This window comes from Phoenix dactylifera, chromosome 7, assembly GCF_051530095.1.
Source record: "Phoenix dactylifera cultivar Ajwa chromosome 7, Ajwa_hap1_PhDact_Kaust_v1.1, whole genome shotgun sequence".
Classification (NCBI taxonomy): domain Eukaryota; kingdom Viridiplantae; phylum Streptophyta; class Magnoliopsida; order Arecales; family Arecaceae; genus Phoenix; species Phoenix dactylifera.
Window position 1 is genome coordinate 34,446,086 of NC_143196.1, and position 20,950 is coordinate 34,467,035.

The 20,950-nt window shown below is 36.0% G+C and overlaps 2 protein-coding genes and 1 non-coding gene across 12 annotated transcripts in view; all 3 read right to left on the reverse strand.

Annotated features, from left to right (window-relative positions):
- Nucleotides 1–44: 44 nt before the first annotated feature.
- LOC103701997 (small ribosomal subunit protein uS12) lies at nucleotides 45–3,598 on the reverse strand. Of its 2 annotated transcripts, none has more exons than XM_008784253.5 (4): nucleotides 3,472–3,598; nucleotides 1,954–2,109; nucleotides 1,649–1,775; nucleotides 45–340 (listed from the first exon to the last, which is right to left on the reverse strand). In XM_008784253.5, the coding sequence occupies exons 1-4, from the start codon at nucleotides 3,474–3,476 to the stop codon at nucleotides 200–202; spliced, it is 429 nt and encodes a 142-aa protein (XP_008782475.1). In that variant the 5' UTR covers nucleotides 3,477–3,598; the 3' UTR covers nucleotides 45–199. The 2 variants fall into 2 exon arrangements, with proteins under 2 accessions (XP_008782475.1, XP_038982985.1); XM_039127057.2 differs by lacking the exon at nucleotides 45–340 and adding an exon at nucleotides 1,291–1,467.
- A 2,649-nt stretch (nucleotides 3,599–6,247) lies between these two features.
- The window catches only part of ATM (Serine/Threonine-kinase ATM-like protein), an 84,153-nt gene continuing 69,450 nt past the window's right edge, over nucleotides 6,248–20,950 (reverse strand). For 5 of the 9 annotated variants that reach the window (XM_088701880.2, XM_088701878.2, XM_088701875.2 and 2 more), the window contains 18 exons: nucleotides 16,588–16,668; nucleotides 16,307–16,396; nucleotides 16,164–16,226; nucleotides 14,933–15,073; nucleotides 14,764–14,820; nucleotides 14,570–14,629; nucleotides 13,114–13,208; nucleotides 12,862–12,970; nucleotides 12,380–12,469; nucleotides 10,316–10,395; nucleotides 10,149–10,227; nucleotides 9,735–9,781; nucleotides 9,549–9,648; nucleotides 9,224–9,355; nucleotides 8,975–9,109; nucleotides 8,823–8,888; nucleotides 8,320–8,463; nucleotides 6,248–6,617 (listed from right to left, as the gene is read on the reverse strand). In XM_088701880.2, coding sequence (XP_088558006.1) covers nucleotides 6,540–6,617; nucleotides 8,320–8,463; nucleotides 8,823–8,888; nucleotides 8,975–9,109; nucleotides 9,224–9,355; nucleotides 9,549–9,648; nucleotides 9,735–9,781; nucleotides 10,149–10,227; nucleotides 10,316–10,395; nucleotides 12,380–12,469; nucleotides 12,862–12,970; nucleotides 13,114–13,208; nucleotides 14,570–14,629; nucleotides 14,764–14,820; nucleotides 14,933–15,073; nucleotides 16,164–16,226; nucleotides 16,307–16,396; nucleotides 16,588–16,668 — 1,647 coding nt within the window. In that variant the 3' untranslated portion in view covers nucleotides 6,248–6,539. Of the gene's footprint in view, nucleotides 6,618–8,319; nucleotides 8,464–8,822; nucleotides 8,889–8,974; nucleotides 9,110–9,223; nucleotides 9,356–9,548; nucleotides 9,649–9,734; nucleotides 9,782–10,148; nucleotides 10,228–10,315; nucleotides 11,423–11,990; nucleotides 12,281–12,379; nucleotides 12,470–12,861; nucleotides 12,971–13,113; nucleotides 13,209–14,569; nucleotides 14,683–14,763; nucleotides 14,821–14,932; nucleotides 15,074–16,163; nucleotides 16,227–16,306; nucleotides 16,397–16,587; nucleotides 16,669–20,950 lie in introns of those variants that run through there. The other 4 variants (XR_015967572.2, XR_015967573.2, XM_088701881.2 and 1 more) reach the window with 4 other exon arrangements.
- TRNAY-GUA (transfer RNA tyrosine (anticodon GUA)) lies at nucleotides 7,470–7,553 on the reverse strand. The gene has a single exon. It is a non-coding gene; the product is annotated as a tRNA-Tyr (tRNA).

A 20,950-nucleotide genomic window follows, 5' to 3' on the forward strand; every position in this document is an offset into this window, starting at 1 on the left:
ATTCATGCAGTAAATATGACGATCAAATCAATTGCAAGTGCATATAAAAAAGTAACAACATGGCATAACTATGAAAAATCTGCTTAGCAGTCTACAGAACTTCCCAGACATGTCCCCAGAAAACTGGCCTACAGAGTGAAAATAACAAAGAGACGAGAATCAGAATGGTTCCCATCCAAAAGGACCCCAGGATGAAATTTTAAGACCGAGGCTTCTCTTTCTTTTCCTTGAAGAGTGCCAGTAGCGACACGCCAGAAACCTTCACAACCTTGAACCTTACTCCAGGAATATCACCAACAGCATGACCCTTCCGTCCAAATCCAGCAATCAACACTTCATCCTGAAAAACATACCGTGTCTTAGTGACAATTTCCACAAAAGAAAATAATAATGAAAAGATAGAATTTTTTTTTTTGCATGTATACCCTCTAAAATATATAAAATTATATGAATAGCCTTGTAAAATTGCTATTTGCATGCATATATACCCTCATAAAGTACTTATTTTGCATGCATACCCTTCTTTTACTTTTTTTTATATATAATTATATATGTACCCATACCATCTAATACCATTAAAAAATAAACAACTTAAAATTAAAATAACTGAAATACCCTTATAGGTAGAAGTGCCAAAAAAAAACTTTATATGGATATACATGCAAATAGTAACTTTGAGAAGATATTTATGCAATTACGTATATTTAAGAGAATATACACTTAAAAAAATTTAATAAAAAATGATCAAAATCCAGTAAAAATAATTTATTAATAAAAAAATAACAAAAAATATTAAATCATCTCAATATCAACTCTCATAGAATAAATCATGTTGCTTCTACCAAATTCTTGTCTCAAAACCAAACAACTCAACATTTACAAATCACTAAAAAATATTTTACTAACCTAAGCATCAATAATTAATTTAAATTCGATACGCTTAATTTTTTTTAAAATAATGAAGAATATGTAAATGTCATAGATTTAATAATGATAATTATATCAAAATCAAATGAAAAATAGCATTAGCAAAATGATCACCTAATATTCCAACTTAACCGAATCAAGATCTTAAAAAAGAAAATTGACAATGTGACTCGATCTTTTTTTTTTTTTGACCTGTCAATCCAACTGAATCATAAAAGACTTGACAAATTTTAGTCAAGTTTTAATTTTTTTTTAATTTTTTGAATGTATACCCTTCTAAATATAAAAAAATTACACGAATACCCTCATAAAGTTCCTATTCCCGTGCATACCCTTATAACTTTTTTTTTTGCATATCTACCCATAAGGGTATTTCGGTCATTTTAATTTTAAGCCATTTAATTTTTTAACGATGTTAAATGGTACGGGTATATATGAAAAAAAGAAGAATATATATGCAAATAGTAATTTTACGAAAGTATCCATGCAATTTTGTATATTTAAGAGGGTATACATGCAAATAACAATCAACACTTCATCCTAAAAAACATATAGTGTCTTAGTGACAATTTCGACGAAAGAAAACAATAACTGAAAAGATAATAATGAATGAACCATAAATATAACAGTTAAAAAAAACCTGGTTTTTATGTGCTGTCTGTGTAGATTGCCTAAGCAATATTGCTGCTATAATTTGAATAAAGGTTTACATAGAACTCACATTTTCTTCAATGTAGTTTAAGCAACCATCATTTGGCACAAAGGCTGCAATTTTCTTCCCATTCTTTATAAGCTGAACTCTGGCACACTTGCGAATAGCAGAGTTGGGCTGCTTGGCTTCAATGCCACTGGCAAAAGTGATCCAAGACTTAGCTATTCAAACTTCTAAATAGTAAACAGAAAGTCACAATGAACAGTAAACATATATGTGCGTATATGTATGTGTATCACATCTATCTATCTATCTATCGATATGCATGTATATATATGTATATGTGTGTGTGTATTCATTTATATATGTCGTACATCTTCTCAAGAACAATGCCCTTGGCATGTGAAGAACCGGCAAAGGGCTTCTTCCACTCATTGCCAAGATGGCTTTTCTTGTATGCTTTGTCTGCCCATCTTTGCCGCCTCCTGTGGGTTTTGAGCTTGCGAGCAGCTCCCATACCACGAGTCTTCCTGTTATGGAGGAATGCAGGATCAATGAATGATAAAAAAAAAACCTCCCATATAGATTGTACAGAAAATTGGTACTCAAGTCACAAACCAGAAAATATATAAAGTATCGATGGGCAAACAACCCATAACATGTTAATGGGATGACCTCTAATGCTACAACCGGTTCTAAGCAATTTGCACCGTCAGTAATAATAAAGCCGACAATTTGTCCCTAATAATAAAATCGACAAATCCCTTGGAATTAAAGCTTACTAAAATGACATTATAGGGGCAACATGCTGAGGACTTAATTGCAAGCACAGTATTGTATCAAGCAGCATTTTTAAGGAGAATACATAAAAAACTGCAGAAAAATTACTCAATGATGGCCGCATTTAATGATCACCATACATGCATAGCTATGATATATAAAACACTGATACGTTTCATATTTATTTCTGGCATTTTTGGGTAAAAATCTACCTTTCTAAAAGCACCAACAGAGGACTTGAGGTGTGGGGGGAACCCACAAATGAGCAAAGTTTTCGAAATAGATAATTTAAGTTATCATGAGAGTATGGTGACACATCAAGTAAAACAAAGGACAGGTGGAGCAGAAGCCTGAAGCGACAGCAAAATAGTGAGACCTCAAGAACATAGATCAATAGTTGTAAATCTTATTCTACATGAAAACTATCAAAAATAAATTTCCCTAAGCATCAACTATCAATTATATCAAATATTCAAATTGGCATGAGTCAATGAATGATATTATAAAGTCAAACCAATATATTTAATCGCAAAAATCCGAGGATAACTGGACAAGTAGATGAAAATTAAGAATTGCATTTCTCACCATCACATCTTTGTCCAAATATATATTATTACATAAAAATAGCAACTCTATGAAATCTATATCAAATTATTTGGAAAAAAAATCAATTTCTATGCCACAGATTCCAGTTCTCAACATGTCTTCTTTTCTACGCAATTCTTTTCAATGCTTTCTTTCATTTAATTTATGAAAGATTACAATTCAAAGGTTGACGAGACAACCAGATATAATATATAGAGACAAAGCCTTTGGTAAGAGCCAATCGTATAAGGGTTTCTAGTTATAAAAATTCAACATCCCCGCGCTTCCTAAACCCTAGATCCGTAGTCCAGCCAAACAAGCCAACAACCAAGATACCAATGAAAGAGAGCTCATACGGATCGAAACACGAATCCGAAAGAACGAATCAGACAACGAACAAGATAAAGTTGGGCGACACTAATACCATATTCCAAACCCTCGGAAACAAACATTTGAAAAAAGAAAAAGAAAAGCAATGAAAACATTGAAGGAAGAGCTCGGATTTAGGTCTTCTTGGGAGAACTCACCCCATCTTTATCGGAAGGCTTGCGCTCTCTTCTTCCTCTCTGCGCTTCGGCTACAAGCGGCGGAGGCTTCGGAAGCACAGCGAAGAGGAAAAACCCTAATCAGCCGTCTTATATCGCGGGAGTGGGAGGGTATTTCCGTAATTTAAAGCATTCTTATCCGCGGTCCTGTGGTTCGCAGGCTGTAATCGGGTCGGATCGGATCGGAAACAGGAGATCCATTTAAGTTTGCCTACGTGAACGAAAAATTATTTTTTTCCCCCTTCCTCCTAGGTGACACGCCAAAACATTATTTGGGGAAGCACATCTACAAATCTAATTGGATAACATATCAACGTAGCTTAAAGAAACTAATGTTGATGTACACTGTAATTGATGATATTAGATATTAGGCTGTCGGCCCATATTTGGCCCACTTATTTATTCACTCATACCAGCACCTGGCATGTTTGTTGCAACTTATATGGATGGGTATTTCCAATCACATTGAAGACGTTCTGTGTTATTGTTGATGTATTAGAAGTAGCATCATTAAATTTGATCCAATCTGAGCTAAGTTAAAAGTGTTAATGATATTATATTGACAAGTAGATCCTATTTTTTGCGTTATTTGTATACCTACTTCTTTCCCTTGAATACATGTAAAGTAGCAAAAAGGATATTATATACTAATGGACTATATCACTAGACCAACCTAGACTAGAGGCCAATTTATTGTAGCTTTTGGTTAGGTTGTCACCTATTAGAAGCTTTTTCAAATACTCTGACGAAACCAATTGCCATCCCTAGGTAGCCCAAACAAGTCCTTTCCTCTTGTGGATAGCTTAGAGAGTTTGTCTCAGAAACTTAGAATAGTAGCAATTCTCTTATTAAATTTGATCAAATTGACCAAAAATGAGAAGAACTTGAGTGAATTAGTTTAGCCCTAAGTTGGAGATCATGCATCCATCTTTGTGCCACTCTGAAATAATTTTAATCACCTTTTGGACGCAGGTAATGCAGGTGGGCGTGTTTAGATACAGATGCAGTACGGCTAGTCCTCTGTTGGTGCAATACAGAAGTGGTCCATAAACAGGATTAGTTGGGGAAAAAGGATTTATGAAGTCAATCCTAAATTGTCGGAGAAAAGGGCAACAGGTCATGGAGTTATGGGGTAATATAAAAGGTTGGATATAATCCTGGGGCAATGCACAAGGGGTCGCGTGGATATTGGACTACACACGGCACAGCACATTGAAGTATGGAATGCAGTTGTTTACCTTGACTCTTTTCTTTGATTCATGGGAGTATTTTCAACCAAGCACAGGACACTTCACCTCTAACAGAATTAGGTGGGAAACCAATTCATAGCCACGATTTGTCGTCGTTCCATCATTTTCATGCAGTTCATAAATAGTTCCTTAAAGAAATTCTCTTTGTAGACTGGCGTTGTTGGTGTGCATCTCTTCTGCAGCAAATATAGATTAACGTAGTGCTATCCTTAACCTCAATCACCATGACTATAATTATTAGGATGTTTGCATGCACGGAGCTTCCTGCATATTGATAAAAAGTGCACTTGAAACTTAATCACCATGATTATATTCACCAGGGTGCTCGGGTGCACGAGCATGCTTTGGAGGAGATTCCGCTCCCATCTTTTGGACCGATGGATTTCCATCCTATTCTAATTGATATCTGGAGAATCTGCTGCAATTGTTCAACTTCCAAGCTACCCACATCTATCGTGAATCACATACAGCGCTAAATGGATCTCGTCTTTCGCGGCTAGCAACAGCAGTAAAATTTTGTAGCGTTCAATGGATCTGGCTTTAGCCAAAAAAAAGAGAAAAGGATCTGGTAACTAATGACCTTGCACAAAGTTTGTACCAATGCTTACGTCCGTCTTTGCTTCAGAACAATCTGAGTAGAGACTTACGTTTTACCGAAAAATAAAATACTGAAATGGATGCTAGGAGAATCACATACACATAAGGGACCACAGATTTTGGAACAACAAAGGCCAGTTGCTTCCTTAGCTCCTCCCTCTCTCTCTCTCTCCCTCCCTCTCCCCTTCTCATCAAGACCCAGCTGAGAACACGATTTGCTATCTATCTCCAAATGATTTATTATGTTTCACATTCACATGGGGGGAATACAAAACCTGAAGCTGCATAAGGTCTCCCGCTCTTTTCCTCTCACCACAGAGAGGGCGAGGGAGATGTTTTATCTGCTTTGAAGTCAAGGGGGTAAACAATATAAAGAAAACAGTTGTTGGACATCCACATACAATCAAAATGCCAATACACTAATTATTATGTGCAACACATCTACAAGTATCGTCGACAAATAAGAAGGCTATTGCAAGAAACTTTCAGGTTTTGTAAGCAGAATATTGCAGCTGGAGCAGAAGTTGCCAGCCATTGAATTATCCAGATATATCCAAGTGCAGCACCTTAATATCAATGTTGATTCCCTAAACTGTTGCATCTATGCCTGGTTCAAGTCTAGATTTATTAATATATGCTTGTGCCTTTGAGGCTAGATAAACAATGGATATTTAAAGTCACTAACAGTTAAATAATTCTTTGCAATTATGATAGGCAATGTAGGATGCAATTAATCATTGTATGAGGCATTTGAATATGAACCGGTCATATAGAATGGGCACCAGATTAACATTGGACCCTTGGGAATCAATGATTTGAAAAATAACAGTAGCCCGCTATTGTTCGTGAAAGAAACCATCAAGGGGAAGAGATGAATATTATATCCCAAACATTAATGTAAATGTGCTAGATGATTATAATGCTTGAAGATTTATTTCTCTGTACAATTAGAATACTTCCTCTCGTTGTTCCTCATTATTATCTGAATCTTATACAAAGCCTATAAAACACACAAAATGTATGGGCAAAAATGAAAGAGGAAAAAGGATGGATTTAGAGAATATTAGGGACGTGATACACTTTTACATGGATAAGTAGCATCGATCATGCACAAACTCTACAAAAGAGGTGGAAGAAGTCAAGAATGAGCTATCTTTACAATGTGTTTGGATGCCAGGACTGCTTAAGACTTTCTATGCTTTGTCACAACCATGCTCCCCAACCTGGAAACATCTGGCACAAGCGATCCACGTCTGTTGCATCCTGTATGAGTTGTTGGACCTGCATCGACATGCACAAACAAATGATAGCTAAATAAACAGGGAAATGTAATAGATGATAGAACAGGAGAAGTTGAGGTTCGATAGATCAAGGTTAAATGACAACGAATGATTATGTGGCTGGTTCTGCATTAGTGGCAGGTTCAATGTTCTCAGAATCCAGGTATCACTACAGCTCAATATCCTTACCTCATAAAAATATAAAATGTCTATGATTAAGCTGCTCTATTTTGATCTTTTGTTCAGTGGAAACTGAAGACTGGAGCCAGTCATGACTCTTAAATAGGTGTCTCACCACGATCGTTTTCTGTTTTCGGTGCTGTTAGCCCATTCAGTTTTGCCTTGCCAATGCTGTGTAGGCCAAATAATTGGAGATTTGCTAGGCCATAGTTCTAGAATCATAGGCAATGTTCCCCTCTGACAGTCAAAGTGTACCTACTACATGTTGGTAAAGCACTCTCACCTCAGCTTTTCATAAAATAAAACCATATCATCATTCCATTTCAACTCATTCCAGATTCTACATGACACTCAACTCCCTTTATGCACATCTCAGTTTTTCCCCCTTTATTGGTTTTAAATGTGCAATATATAGGCCTTATTTGGCATGCTTTTAAAGAGCCAAAAAGCACTTCTTGGAGGGGTAGAAGCTCTTTTGGGTGATTTTGAGGCATTTAGCAAGATTTTGAAACAGATTTCGAGCTCCTCCAAAAGCTGAAAAAGGACTACTAGGGAAGCTCCAATTTGGAGCTTATGGGCAAAATTTTCACATGAGACATGTCGGAAAGCTGTTCTCTTTTAGGCAAGCTCACCTGAGCTGGAATTATTTTATATTCATGGAGCAACAAATTATTGGGCCGAGCTGGATTTGAACCAGCGTAGACATATCGTCAACGAATTTACAGTCCGTCCCCATTAACCGCTCGGGCATCGACCCAGGAAGAATTAATTCTAGATTTATTGATAATCTACGATCAACTTCCTCCCTACCCCCAGGGGAAGTCGAATCCCCGCTGCCTCCTTGAAAGAGGGACTTGATTTGAGTAACCTGAAATGAATTTTTTTAAAAAATAAGTTAAAATTCTTTTATTTTCATAATCATTTAAGTTGGTATCCTTTAATTGTCATAATCGTGCAATTAAGAATTTTGAGTTTTAATCTTATGATAACGATGAGAATCTACTCCCTCCTTATTACATTACATTATGTTAAGTTATACTATATTATATTATAATATATTAAATTACACTAATAATAGTATTATACTATCATTATTATTATTATATTATTATAATCATATTATATTATTATTATATTATAATAAAAATATTATTTATTATATTAATTAGATTAAGATGTCCAAATAAATAATTATAAAATAAAAATACTTTATAATAACAGTTTTTGACAGCACAACCAGTTAGACAATTGAAAGTACTATGCAGTATTCTTTATTGTATTTCCTAACACTAAAAGTATTTTCTCACTTGGGATACCAAAGTGATGTTAAAGTTCCACACTACTTGAGATATGTAGTTATCAAAAAGCAAACAGCTTTTCATTCAAAGCTCAATTATCCAAAACTCTATAGACAAAAGCTCTACTACCTACATTAACACCAAACAGGGCCGCAGTTGCCTCAATATTTGACCGTATATGCATAGGCAGTTTGGAGTTGATGCATGAATAAAAACAGCCAATACCTGGCCTTGTACACTTCTCATTTCACCACTTTCATAACCGTCTAACTTTTCTTTAACACGTAACATGGCACGTGCTGCATCCTTGTTTCCTTCGTAAGCATCCTGTGAGCTGTCCAAGCATGAGTCTTCCTTATCATCAATTTCCTGCAAAGATAAAGGTCAAAAAGGCTGCAGTAACATAGATGCTGATCATGCTAGAAATAAATTATCAATTAAGATGAAAAGCACTTTCAGAATAATGCAGCAACTTGCAAGTGCAAAGCATGAACCAGGATGAAACTGAATATTAGGAACAATTTTACACAACAGATTACCTGAAATCAACTTTAATTGTAGATAACAGAATATCAGATACAGTTGAATGATAATACATGTTGTTTATTTTAAAATGTTTTGGTCAACACACAATTTAGTATTTAAAATATCATAAACAATTTATGCTGTAAGGAATTGTGAACTACAATAACAAGAGAATAGTATCATCACAATAATTTCTAATATACCTTCTGTCGCTGCAAAGCTTTCAGAGGAGAAAGAGCCCATTTATAGAGTGGATCATGAATAAAAACCTGCAGATTAGACACATTTAGCTATCCCGAGGAGGTTACAGCTAAGCGAATCTAATTATTCCAGCACACAGTGATAGTTGCAATACTTCAATGATAGTAAGCAATGCTTCCTTATTTGTCCTCATGACAGAGAGAGTTTCCTCACAACACCTTCTGAAAACACCCTCCACCCCAGTAACCCCCATGCCATCTACTATCTCTCTCGTCAGACGAAATGGAACCTGCCAAAGAGAAAATGTGATACAAACATCTAACATAGTTTCCTTGTGCAAACAGAACTATCTTCAGAAACTAGGAAAAAATGACAAAAGAATGTTGTTTGTCAAAGTACAAACCCTCTCAGGCGTTTTAAGCATGAGACCCTGTTCAAAGGCAACACCAAGATCGATGTGTACCACCTCCGTTGTATCTTCATCAATGAGAATATTCATTGAATGCCGATCACCTAGCCCTACAATGTAACCTACCTGCACTCAAGCAATAAAGCTCTATATATCATTACATCATGCCAATAGTGCATAAATATCAAGGTCAAGAATACTCAATAACCATGCTTTCAGACAACTAATATTTACAATTATGGATGCTGAAATGAAGGAAACAATGCTGAAAAAGAGAGACTATAAAGCAATAATCAGTGCTAAAAGAACCTTTACTGACCATTGAACTAGTGGCAACGCTTCGTGTATATGAGAGTCTTCTTACAAACCAATCAGCAGGCTGCATAAATCTCTCCAAAAAGAAGTGGTGCATCACCGGCCTAATTGAATCATGGTATGAAAAATATTATCCCCGAGATTTTATATTGCTAGCTTAAGGAAGAAAAGAATTAAATTGTTTTTATACCTGAAGTTGTCTAAGACTTCGAGAAATGCTTTCCGCTTGTCCTTTTCCTATTCAAAAAATCAACTTCTTCAGATGACAGGACAATCATCTATGTCAAATCTTAACAAAGTTGTAATGTAACCATGACTTTGGCTCTTGCATGTGACATGATATACAACTTAGTTTAATGATTAAGGAAAAAAGAGCCCCCTCCTTTGATTTGTTTGCTTGTCCATGATTAATCTATTATCAGAATGATTAGTTAAACTATTTTGTATCTGATAATCAAGCCTGCCCAGAAAGGATTACATATTTCCTGTCCAAACATCCCCATTCCTGAATTCACAATAATACAAGACCGCAGGCTTTAAGTTTTATATAAAACAACAGTTTTGCTTAATACACATCTCAAACGGAAGATGTCATAGAACTTACTCTGGTCATATACTCCCTGCATTGAAGAAATGACCAGTCTCCTATCCCATAGCGCCCATGTGCCCCCCCATTCCTCGTGCTGAAAGAGTAAATATGTGAAACAATCAGCAGATTAAATATTGACAAAAATGTAGCTTCATAGTATAGCACGGTTGAATATAACAAACCTTCCTAAAAGATATTCACCAAGAGGAACAGTACAATCAACCCATTCAACTACACCGGCACTGGGTGTAAATGGAACCACCTGTTTCAAGTAGAGAGAACTAAATAAACGAGGATTATGCAAGTGTCAAGGAGCACCAGAAACTTTCATACAGTCAACATTAAGGCACTTCTGGACAAACATGCACACGTAACAACTTAGACCACGGATGCATGCAATGCATGCTACATAGTCTAGCAGCAAAAACATAAAAACAAAAGTGAAGTGGGGTGTTGGAAGGTGGGCATAGGAGGGGAGAAGGAATCGAACTTTGGGGTCCGAGCAGGGCAAGGAAAAACAGGAGTTTATATTTCCAGTTTTACCCATTTGGAGAGAAAAATATATATATGGCTTGGGCATGGGAATTAATTGGTTTCCCATCAAATGGAGAGTAACATACACCTAAACTAATACATTTTAGTAAACATCCACAAGGATATGCGATGATAAGTCTACAAAGATGACATGCAAATTCATAGACACATTTTGTATGAAAGTGGACTGCTCACTCAAATAGGTAGGTACCAAAGAATATATATTATGCACATTCTACACAATAATTTGTTATAATAGGTTAACAGTCTCTAACCATTCATGGAGAGTTTGTTCATGAGGAAGGATAAATACTGAGATGTCCATTGTCATGAAAAAGTAAGCAAGGCATGAGCATTCTAGTATAGTTCTGATGGTGAACAACATGCCAACTTTTTTCAATATGCCTGATGAACTGAACACTGCAGAATTGGTTAGATTACATTCTAGACAACGTGATACACTCAGATGAGTGTTTGAAGCAACTGATTATTAATATCAAGTATTAAAGCCAAACCCTCAAATGAAGAGTCAGCCATGGCAAACTACTGTGCATTGACGGCTGATTTCAATATATTATCTTATTCTTACTGAGCCTACCAAAAGAAAGGAGAACCTTTAATTGAGATGCCAAACATGTTAAAATTGACCAGGAGAGGTGAGTGAAGGTTGCATATCTAATTCCTTGAGAGAATCCCAGTGCCAACATTTGAGCCTTGTCCCACTTGATCAAAAAGTCCTGGATCTTGGAGATTCCCTTCACAAACAAAATGGAATTTCCCAGCAGAAATGCAAACAATTTTTTCATCTTGACCAATTCTATTACCCAAGAACCCCAAAAGGAAAAGCTGAATACAATTTACTATGTGCTCATTATATAATGTCTCATTGAATATAAAAGCAAAAATATGCTTGAAGGTCCAACGCAAAACTGTGGCACAAAGCCTACCACTTTCGCTGATGCAGTACAGGGATTTGATTAGGAACTTACAATGAGGTTCCAAACTCCAACGGAGATTTTTTTTTTAATTTTATTTCTATAATTACAACACTGCTTATCTGCTAAGAATCTAAAAATCTGTAGAAAGATATCATACTAATATAGATAGCTGTGATGCCTAAAAGAAACTAACATAGCTATACTACATATGCTTCAATGAAAGAAATGTGCTATGTAACCAGTGCTCTTATGAAGATGCATTGTTATAATCAATTCGGAAGATGTATTGCCAAAATCCAGAATTTCATAGGACTGTATACATACAAATTCTGTTTCACTTGCATTTTGTGCTTGAGAGTTACAAGTTCGTTAATTAGGTTGAATAGCTTCTGAAAAATAATATGCATGTAACAAAAAAGAAGGTACTCTTCGATCTAAAGAAATCATATCAAAACTTCTACAATGATTAACTTTCTGAATTTAACCTCAAACAACAAGAAAAGAAATCATATCCACTAATGGCGCTCACAAGGAAAAAGGAATACCCAACACATCAGGAAAATTATTGAAATCTGAATACAGTCTGCACATCAGAATCATATCAAAAACCAGACCACGGCAATGGACAAGAGGATGGAAGCAGCCAAAAACATGAGCTGTTTGCATCTCCATCCTCTAAGAACATGAAGTGTATCAGCCAATAGCAATGACAGAATTGATTAGTGTCAATGATATGACAAATAATATTTTACCAATATGGGAGTGTGAACATACCTTGTATGTACGTATCCTTAACCTCCTTTTCCATGTATCTCGCTGATTTTGCAGGAAGGTATTCACTAAACCAAAGAATTGTTCCATAACCTACAAAATATACCATCCATCAAGGGTTACATGAACAAATTATTCAAACCCAAGGTCCTCTCAGTTTGCGGATCTCAAGGACTGAACGAAAAGAGAGATTTTTATTCCCAAGAACTGAATGCCAAGACCTTGAGATCAAAGCAGATTTTTGTTTAAATTCTGTGTTGATGTTAATATATTAATAAACGACAAAAGAAGCAAAAGTTGAATGCCTCAACCAGTTTTCAAAATGAAAGATTATGGATTATTTTATCAAATCCCATTATTCATCATATAATTTAAATTGTCAAAATCAATAGAAAGATGCAGATTGCATGGAAGTACACTCTAAACTGCATATTGCAAGTTTATTACATGTATAAAAATGAATAGAAAAAGATTTGATATCATACAGCATCTTGTCGCAAGTCATCATTTCCAGATTTAGCAAGTTGACGATACTTATGACCATCTGAACCAAAGCAGTCGACCACCTTAGGCACATTTATGCCATTCATTACCCTGCAAATTATATAAATAATTAAATAAAAGCATAATTATAATAATCAAAGCCTTATCCTGATTACATGGGTGCAATTATATAGGACCTCTAAAAGAATTCTCTATACATCAAATATAAGATAGAGATATCATATTCAACGTACGTGATAGAATCAGATAATCCCTTAAAGTGTGGGAAAGAACCTTCCCCATATTGGCAACTAGGATCAATTGGAACAGTGGCTGTCACAACTGGTACCTGAAAGAAGGCCAGAATGTGGACTCAATCACTGGTCATTACACATTTTGGATGAATATTGGCAGAATAAAAAAACTTGCAACATTAGCTGTTAACCAAATGGATACAAAAATTTTTGGAGACAATCCATATTTGATGCACTAGTGTTCAGGAATTACAATGATAAGATCATTTATATCACAAGATATAAATTATTAGGTATGACCAATTTCATCAGACTAACAGCCTTGTGTATGTTGTTTATTATCACTGCAGAGGGGATCTATCGATAAATTAGGGTTTACTTGCTTGCCTGCAGATACTGGATTTGAAAATTGGGCTTTTGAACATGCCACAAAGTCCTTATGTAATCAGAGAATACTATGGTGCATGGGGTTAGAATGCATCAATAATTTTTTTTACTAGTTTAGGAATATATTTCAGACAAACAAAACCAATCAGATCAAAGGGCTGGATCTCTCCACCAAGCACATCCCATCAAAATGGGGTCAGCTACACATCACAACAGATAAAGAAAAATACATCTTTCCAAGGTTTGCCGTCTCAATACCGAACCCCATACCAGTGCCACACTAGTATAGTGTAAGTACGGTATGGTACGAAATTTTTTTTGACGTATCGAGTATTGGTATTGTACCTATACTGGGTATTGGTATTGTACCCATACTGGGTATTGGTATCGAACTGGTACAATACGGTATGCCCTGTACCATCCAGTTCGGACTGGTATAGCGTACCATGCAGCTCTTCCTATATTACATAAATTCTGTCCTTATTAAACAATAAAAATTCTGGGTTTGATTGTGGATACTCAAAAGAAGTTGCATTTTATAGAAAAATTATGTGGCCATTAAACTTCTAGCTTATTTGAGGAAACATTATCCTAAGGCTTCTATCACAAGCATTTTGATTGTAACAACCAACAAGAAAACAAATTGGAGCAATTAAATATTCCATAAGTTTTGAGACAAATAAATATGGTTAATTAACAACCAAATGCACTTATAAACTGTATAAAACCATGAAAATATTACTTTTATTACTGCAGGTGACCAAACTGTGCAATGCCAATGAATGTTTGCCATATGCAATGTCAATATTCAAGGAGAAATTTTAAGTATATGATGTAAATGAACAATCACAAAAGCATACATACATGCATCCAAGCACTATAGAGCTTATCATGATAACAACAACCACCGATACAGGAATTCAGAATTTTTCATATGCATTTCACTTCATAAATCAGGCAATGAATCTTCAATCTATTACATTATGATTCTAGGATACATGCTTGCATATCTGCCAGTCTAAACATTTAAGAAAATATTTCAAATGGCCTCTGGCAATATCACCCTTACAAGTTCAAGCTGCCGAAGACTACGGATTTCTCTTGGCACTGGTATCCTTTTATTAGTTTCCTGGTCATATGCAATTATGACACAAGCTGAGCATCATTCCATGATCAGAACATCTAAGCCAAAAAATTAATGACACACCAGAATTCAGCATGTTAAAGAAAGCTAAGTACATCAATTTCGGAAAAGAAACCAACCTCCTTTCTAGTCTCTAGTTCAGCCAACTTAATATATATCTCAACCAATTGTTTCATCTATAAGACAAAGGACATTGTTATGTACTCATACATGTTATATAGAAGACAGTATAATATTTCAAAAATGTCATAGAATGATATCCCAAGATCCAAATGGTGATGAAAATACCTGTTGAATTAAAGCTCCATGATATGAAGACAACTCATTCAAAAGTTTCTCTGCTGCAAGTTTTTTGTCCAAATCTACAACAAATGAATTTCGACTTCGTTGCTTGTCTTTGACTCGATCGCCATTCGCTAAAGCCAGTAACTAGTGAAGACAAGAAACATCAATTTCCTAAATAAAAGTAAGGCCAAAAATAGACAAATATACTGACAACTACAACGTTCTTATGTTGTAAAATAAAATAATGTGCGGAGCAATATAAGTCCGCTAATCCTAATTGTTTTAATTATCACCCACACTTGACTCCTTTTGTTGTTGATACAGTTCTATTGAGCTTCCATTTCTTCCTTGCTTTTGTGATGATGACCTCAGCTTTCAGTATAATGAATGACTAATCATACACAATTGTGAATAACTGTACCTTTTCTCTTTTTCCTAATGGAAGCCACAACTATCAAGAGATGAACCTATTTCCTTAGATCTCTATGAGGATCTGTGTGGGTGTGTGTATAGTTCCACATTGGCTATGCACTGAGTAGATCTTTAATACCTATGAGAGCTGAGGAACCTAAATAACATCTACCAAGTTGTCGCAAATAGTATTAGAGCAAACCCAACGCATAGCCCATATAGACTAGAGGATATTGCAATGCCAGCCCATTTGGGTTGACTATGGGCTGATTATAGTATTTGTGACTGCGATACTTGTGATTGAATTTGAATGGATTTGGACCCTTAGCCTGACGAGGGCACCATGGCTTAAACAAGGAGAGTATGTGAGGGCCCATACAAATATGTATTTAGTTCAATATCGGCTATACACTGGATAAATCTTGTATACTTATACAAGGCCAAGAAATCCAAATAACAGCTTTCAAGCTAGCTTTTTGAGGTGAGGTCCTGGGTTATTTATATCTCATATGGCATGAAATCATATTGATAATAAGCTAAAGCCACAAGGATTACTTGGCACTTATAGTTTGCTGAAATCTATTCTTCACTAACTCATCCACAACAGTTGGCATGTGCTTGCTTTTATTTTTAAAATCCTCAACGAAGGACCTAATATTACATAATATCACATTAGGTCTAAACAGGATATTTAAATTTCTAAAATATCATGTATTACAAGAAAACCACTTTCTTAGCACCACACCTAGGAGATGATAGCTGGATGATCTTGCCATGATTATCCATTAAAAAAAAAAGACATTTGAGTTAGTAGTTTAAGTACCTGAAACATAGTATGATATGGATGATCAATGGCCATTTTCCGCACAAGGGAAACCAATGCAATCTGTAAACAGAAAGACTTTCCGATTTAACAAATTCTACTTTCACTCATCAACACATGAAGTATCCCACTGAGATGTAAACCTGGAAACTGGTTGATCCTTGTCCATCTTTTGAACTACCGAGTCTTGAAGCAATCTGATAAACCAGTGGCACAAACTTGTACGATTGGACCTGTAACCCATAATCCACTTAGTTTGAAAAAACAGTATGACGATCAAATCATGGAGGATGGGAAATAATGTTAAGCAATTAGATATGAATATACTTTATAAGAAACATTATCAAATAAAGTAATAACATATACAACAGCAACATATTGCCAATAAAATTAAGAAACACAGGAAAAAAGCCTCAGAACTTGCCTCTTTCACTGTGCTATTCATGGATTTCACAACATTTTTCCTTGAATAAAGGCTGAACCATAAAGAAACCAGTCGAAATACCTGATTGCAGAACATTAATTACAAACAATAACTTGATCGTAGAAAGATCCAACAAAATACATAAAAGCATAGAATCTGCAAGAGCAGCGACTCAAACCATAATTTCAAAAGCAAATCATGTACTAAAACCATTAACAGGTATCCCTGAGGTAACTCTCAACAATTACTAAGCAGATACAGAAAAATATATCGAAGTATAAATATCAGATGGAAGGAAAGAAGGTCCTCAACCTCATCCGCTATCTACTTCAAAGACACCATATCTTGGAGATCCTATTACACAACAGAAAGATGAATATTATTCAGTTTTTATCCTATTTCCAGGTTTGCCAGTTTCCATGCATTTATCACTGGTTCACCTATTGTGTCGATTCCTAAGTCCAGTCCCAGAGAATAAAATGTCATGAGGTTGGTGAAGAACAATGTAGGAGAAAACTGAATCCCACCATAAGAGTGACATGGGTGTCATTACACTGTCTATGTGGGAGAAATGAATTTACATACACAAAAATTAACTGAATTGGATTATAGAGAGCTAAAAACAAAGCCAATTATTCAAGGGTAAGCACAGATCTATGGCATAGATTACTTCAAGACATCTTCAAAGGAAAAACTTGATTTAGAAAGAGAGATTGTAATACTTGAAACTGAAGCAATTTGGCTACGGTTAGTTGATGTGAAGAATGCATTTGGTAATACAGATTTAAATGAAAAATATATGTACCTAGCAAAGTCGGGAGGGAACAACATAAAACTTAACCAAAACTATAGTAATGAAGTATCTGACCCAACTAGTGGGGTGGCTGTATGAGACTTTATTACCAATCATTCCAAATAAGGGCCTGCATGGTGTCATTACAAGCCTTTCTAGATCCTTTATTGCAACTGTTATTCATGTCAGCTCTGGCTCTTCTCAACCTTCCTTACCCATTGAAACAATTTTGACCACCTCTCTTTTCCATGCTCTCCTTTAATCCTCATGGTATATACTGAAATTTCAATTCTCTTCCATTATAGTATCCTTATTTGGTAGTTTGGTACAACTCATATGCCTCCAGGACCGTACTCGTATTTGATGTAAACTTCAATAATACGACAAGACACTCTCCTTGATACCTTAACAAATAAGGCACATTAGGTTTGGTGCACCCCCAAACATAAGAATAGTGTCTACTTCATAATTTGGGGGAAGAACTTTAAAAAATTGTTAGCCAGAAAGGCTGTTTGTGTGAAGGTCACGTACTAAGTTTATGTTCAATTATTGTGTGGATCACCTAAAACTTAAAGGAAAATTAGATCGATCTCATACCATATCATTTACTTTTCTCAAAATAATCATTTTTCTTAAAAAGTGATGCACATTTCTCTGGTCTATATACTAAAATATGGACAAGAAGCATATAAACACAACCATTTTTGTAATATATTCCTCTTTTTCATTTTTATCCTTGGGTAAGAGAGGAGCAATATATGATTAATTTTTTTCACATAGATAGTACTGGCAAACAGATTTATGTAAACAACCCATTTCCTTATGAAAACAATTTTATTTCTTTTTCAATCTAACAAATGAAATCAGAAATAAACACAGAATGAGAGAAAAAATAATGTATTATCCAAAAGGAGGTGCTTCTGTAATTTTTTTTCTCAATGATCCTTCCTTCGAATCCAAGGTTCGCCATCTCGGTACTGGACCCCGTACGGATGCCACACTAGCACAGCGTCGGTATGGTACGGTACAAATTTTTTTTGACATATCGAGTGCCGGTACGCCACCCGTACCGGATATCGGTACCGAACCGATACATGCGGTACGCCCCGTACTGCCCAATTCGGGCCGGTATGGCATACCATGCTCCAATCTCTATCAAATATCTTCCTAAAGTCTATCCTTCATCATACACCCCTTGTCCTCCATAAAACTCCTCCACCCTCTCTAGCAACAAGAGTGATGCAGTGTGGAGTATAGCTGGCAGGTACTATGCCCAGTTGGCCCATGCCAAGTTTCAAAAGTTTTCACCTAATTTTCCTATGAATTTTCCATTAGGGATATCACCAGAGTTTGTCTTTGGGTTCAATGGTTTTGGTATGTTTTCCTATTTTTAGTATGATTTTCTGTATTAACTTTAATGCCCAAATTAGAGGGTTGGGTCCTATATACGCTTCCGACCAATTGTAAGGAGACTTGGCTGAGTATTGCATAGTAATAAAAACATAATTTCTTTCAGTGTTTTTTGCTGAGTTTCTATGTTTTTCTTTGTTGAGTGAAGGTGTCTTCAATATAGATTTCTTTCAATCCGTGTAATCGACTCCAAGAACCATTCTTCACACTTCATGTTGTTAGATGTATACCCTAGAAGCCAAGCTGGCGGATACATTATTTATTCTGGAACATAGTTTTGTACTTAACTTTATTATTATTTAATAATATTGGGCATCTTTTATATTCATGCTGTATATGTGTCCATGAATCGTCCAAGAAATTAATAAGATGATGATACATATTTTCAAGAGTTGAAAATTTGAGCCATGTGTCTTTGGTGATGAATTCCTAAATGCTCCTGATCGATGGATCATCACGAAGATGGTGATTGATCCGATGTGATTAGTGCACAGATCGCTTTCCTTTTGGATGGACGAGTCTTGAGTCCACAATGTAGGAACACTAGAGTGATAGTGCAGGTGCTTGTTAGAGAATAAGGGTACCGAGCGTGTTCAAAGCAAGAACTCACTTGGATGTCTATCCACTCGTCAGTGACTTACTTGATGATGCAGTAGTATGACTGGTCCTTTGACTTGCGGTGCTTCGGCTATTCACAGTGACTGCACATATACATGGTCTCTAGCCGTATGGATCCTTGTGGTGCAGATTGGCTGCAGTAGATTCACTGTAGGAGTAAGGTGTGCACCTACATGGAATCTATCGACCTTGGTAGATAAGGAGTGGTCCTATATGATTTATGAGACTGAGTTCGTAAGACCTCGGCCGAGGCAGTATGTACAGCGGAAAAGAAGTTTTTTACTCTCGAACTAAAGTCAAATAAATCTTGACATATGACAGACAATAGAGTTTGACGAATTATCCATGACCTCCGTCTTGTAGGGATCCACGGCAGAAAGACTGTATCATACGATAACTGCACCTAGAGGTTCATCTATTCCATTCTGTTGGGTTACCACTACATGTTGCTAGGTGTCAGTGGTGGATGGTGAGACTCAGGGATCATCTTGATGGTCAATGATCCCTGATGAGATAAATTGGAATTGTTCCAATCTATTGAAAGAAGTTTTCAATGATATTGTGATAGGCATCCCAATATGTCTCACTACCAGACATAATAGAACCTATAGGGTCACACACATTAGAGGTTTTGACCGATCTGATCGTTGGATTGTGATTTGGAATCACAAGAGATTATGATTATCAATTTGATTGATAATTGGTTTAACCCACTAAGAGTTAGTGAGTTAAAAAAAGAATAATTGCAATTGGATTGCAATTTGATTGAATCAATTGGACTTAATTATAGTGGGCTTCACCTTATTAGATAAGGTTTAAGAGTCCTACTTGAAGTAGGACTCCTAGAGTCCTAATTAGATTAGGACTGCAAATTATAAGAGTCCTACTTAGAGTAGGACTCCTAGAGTCCTAATTAGATTAGGACTAGAGAATCTTCATTGATGAAGAATCCTAATTGCAATAGGACTCCTTATTAGATAAGGATGAAGAATCCAAATTGCAATAGGATTCCTTATTAGATAAGGATTAAGAGTCCAAATACATTGGATCACCTAATCCTCCTTGGAGGAGGATTCATGCACAAAATAAAAGGAGGGGCGTGCACCCCTCATTATTTTATTTATTTTCGGATTTTTTTTTAGGGCGTGCGTGAGAGGAAGCCCTAGGGGGCTTTGGGGGCAAATCTGGACCGCAAGAAAAAGAAAGAAAAAAATAAAAAGGGTGGGTGCGGCCTCCCTTCTTTTTTCTTGGGCGTGGCCTCCTCTTCCTCCCTTCATCCTTCTTCCTCTCAAAATAATCAACAAGTTGATTGAAAGAGAGAGGGCTTCAACCATCAAAGGTGATCTCTGCAAGGGAGCTAGCACCTCGGTAAGATTTACATGCTTGGATCGGTCTTCTTCCTCGTGTGGATATCCGTAGAGGCCGGACACATGTACGGCTTTAAACGAGCCTTTCAAGATAACCACGATCATCAGATTGCGGTGAACATCTATCCGCACAAGGTGAAGATATGATCTTTCCCCTCTAACGATTTAATCTTAA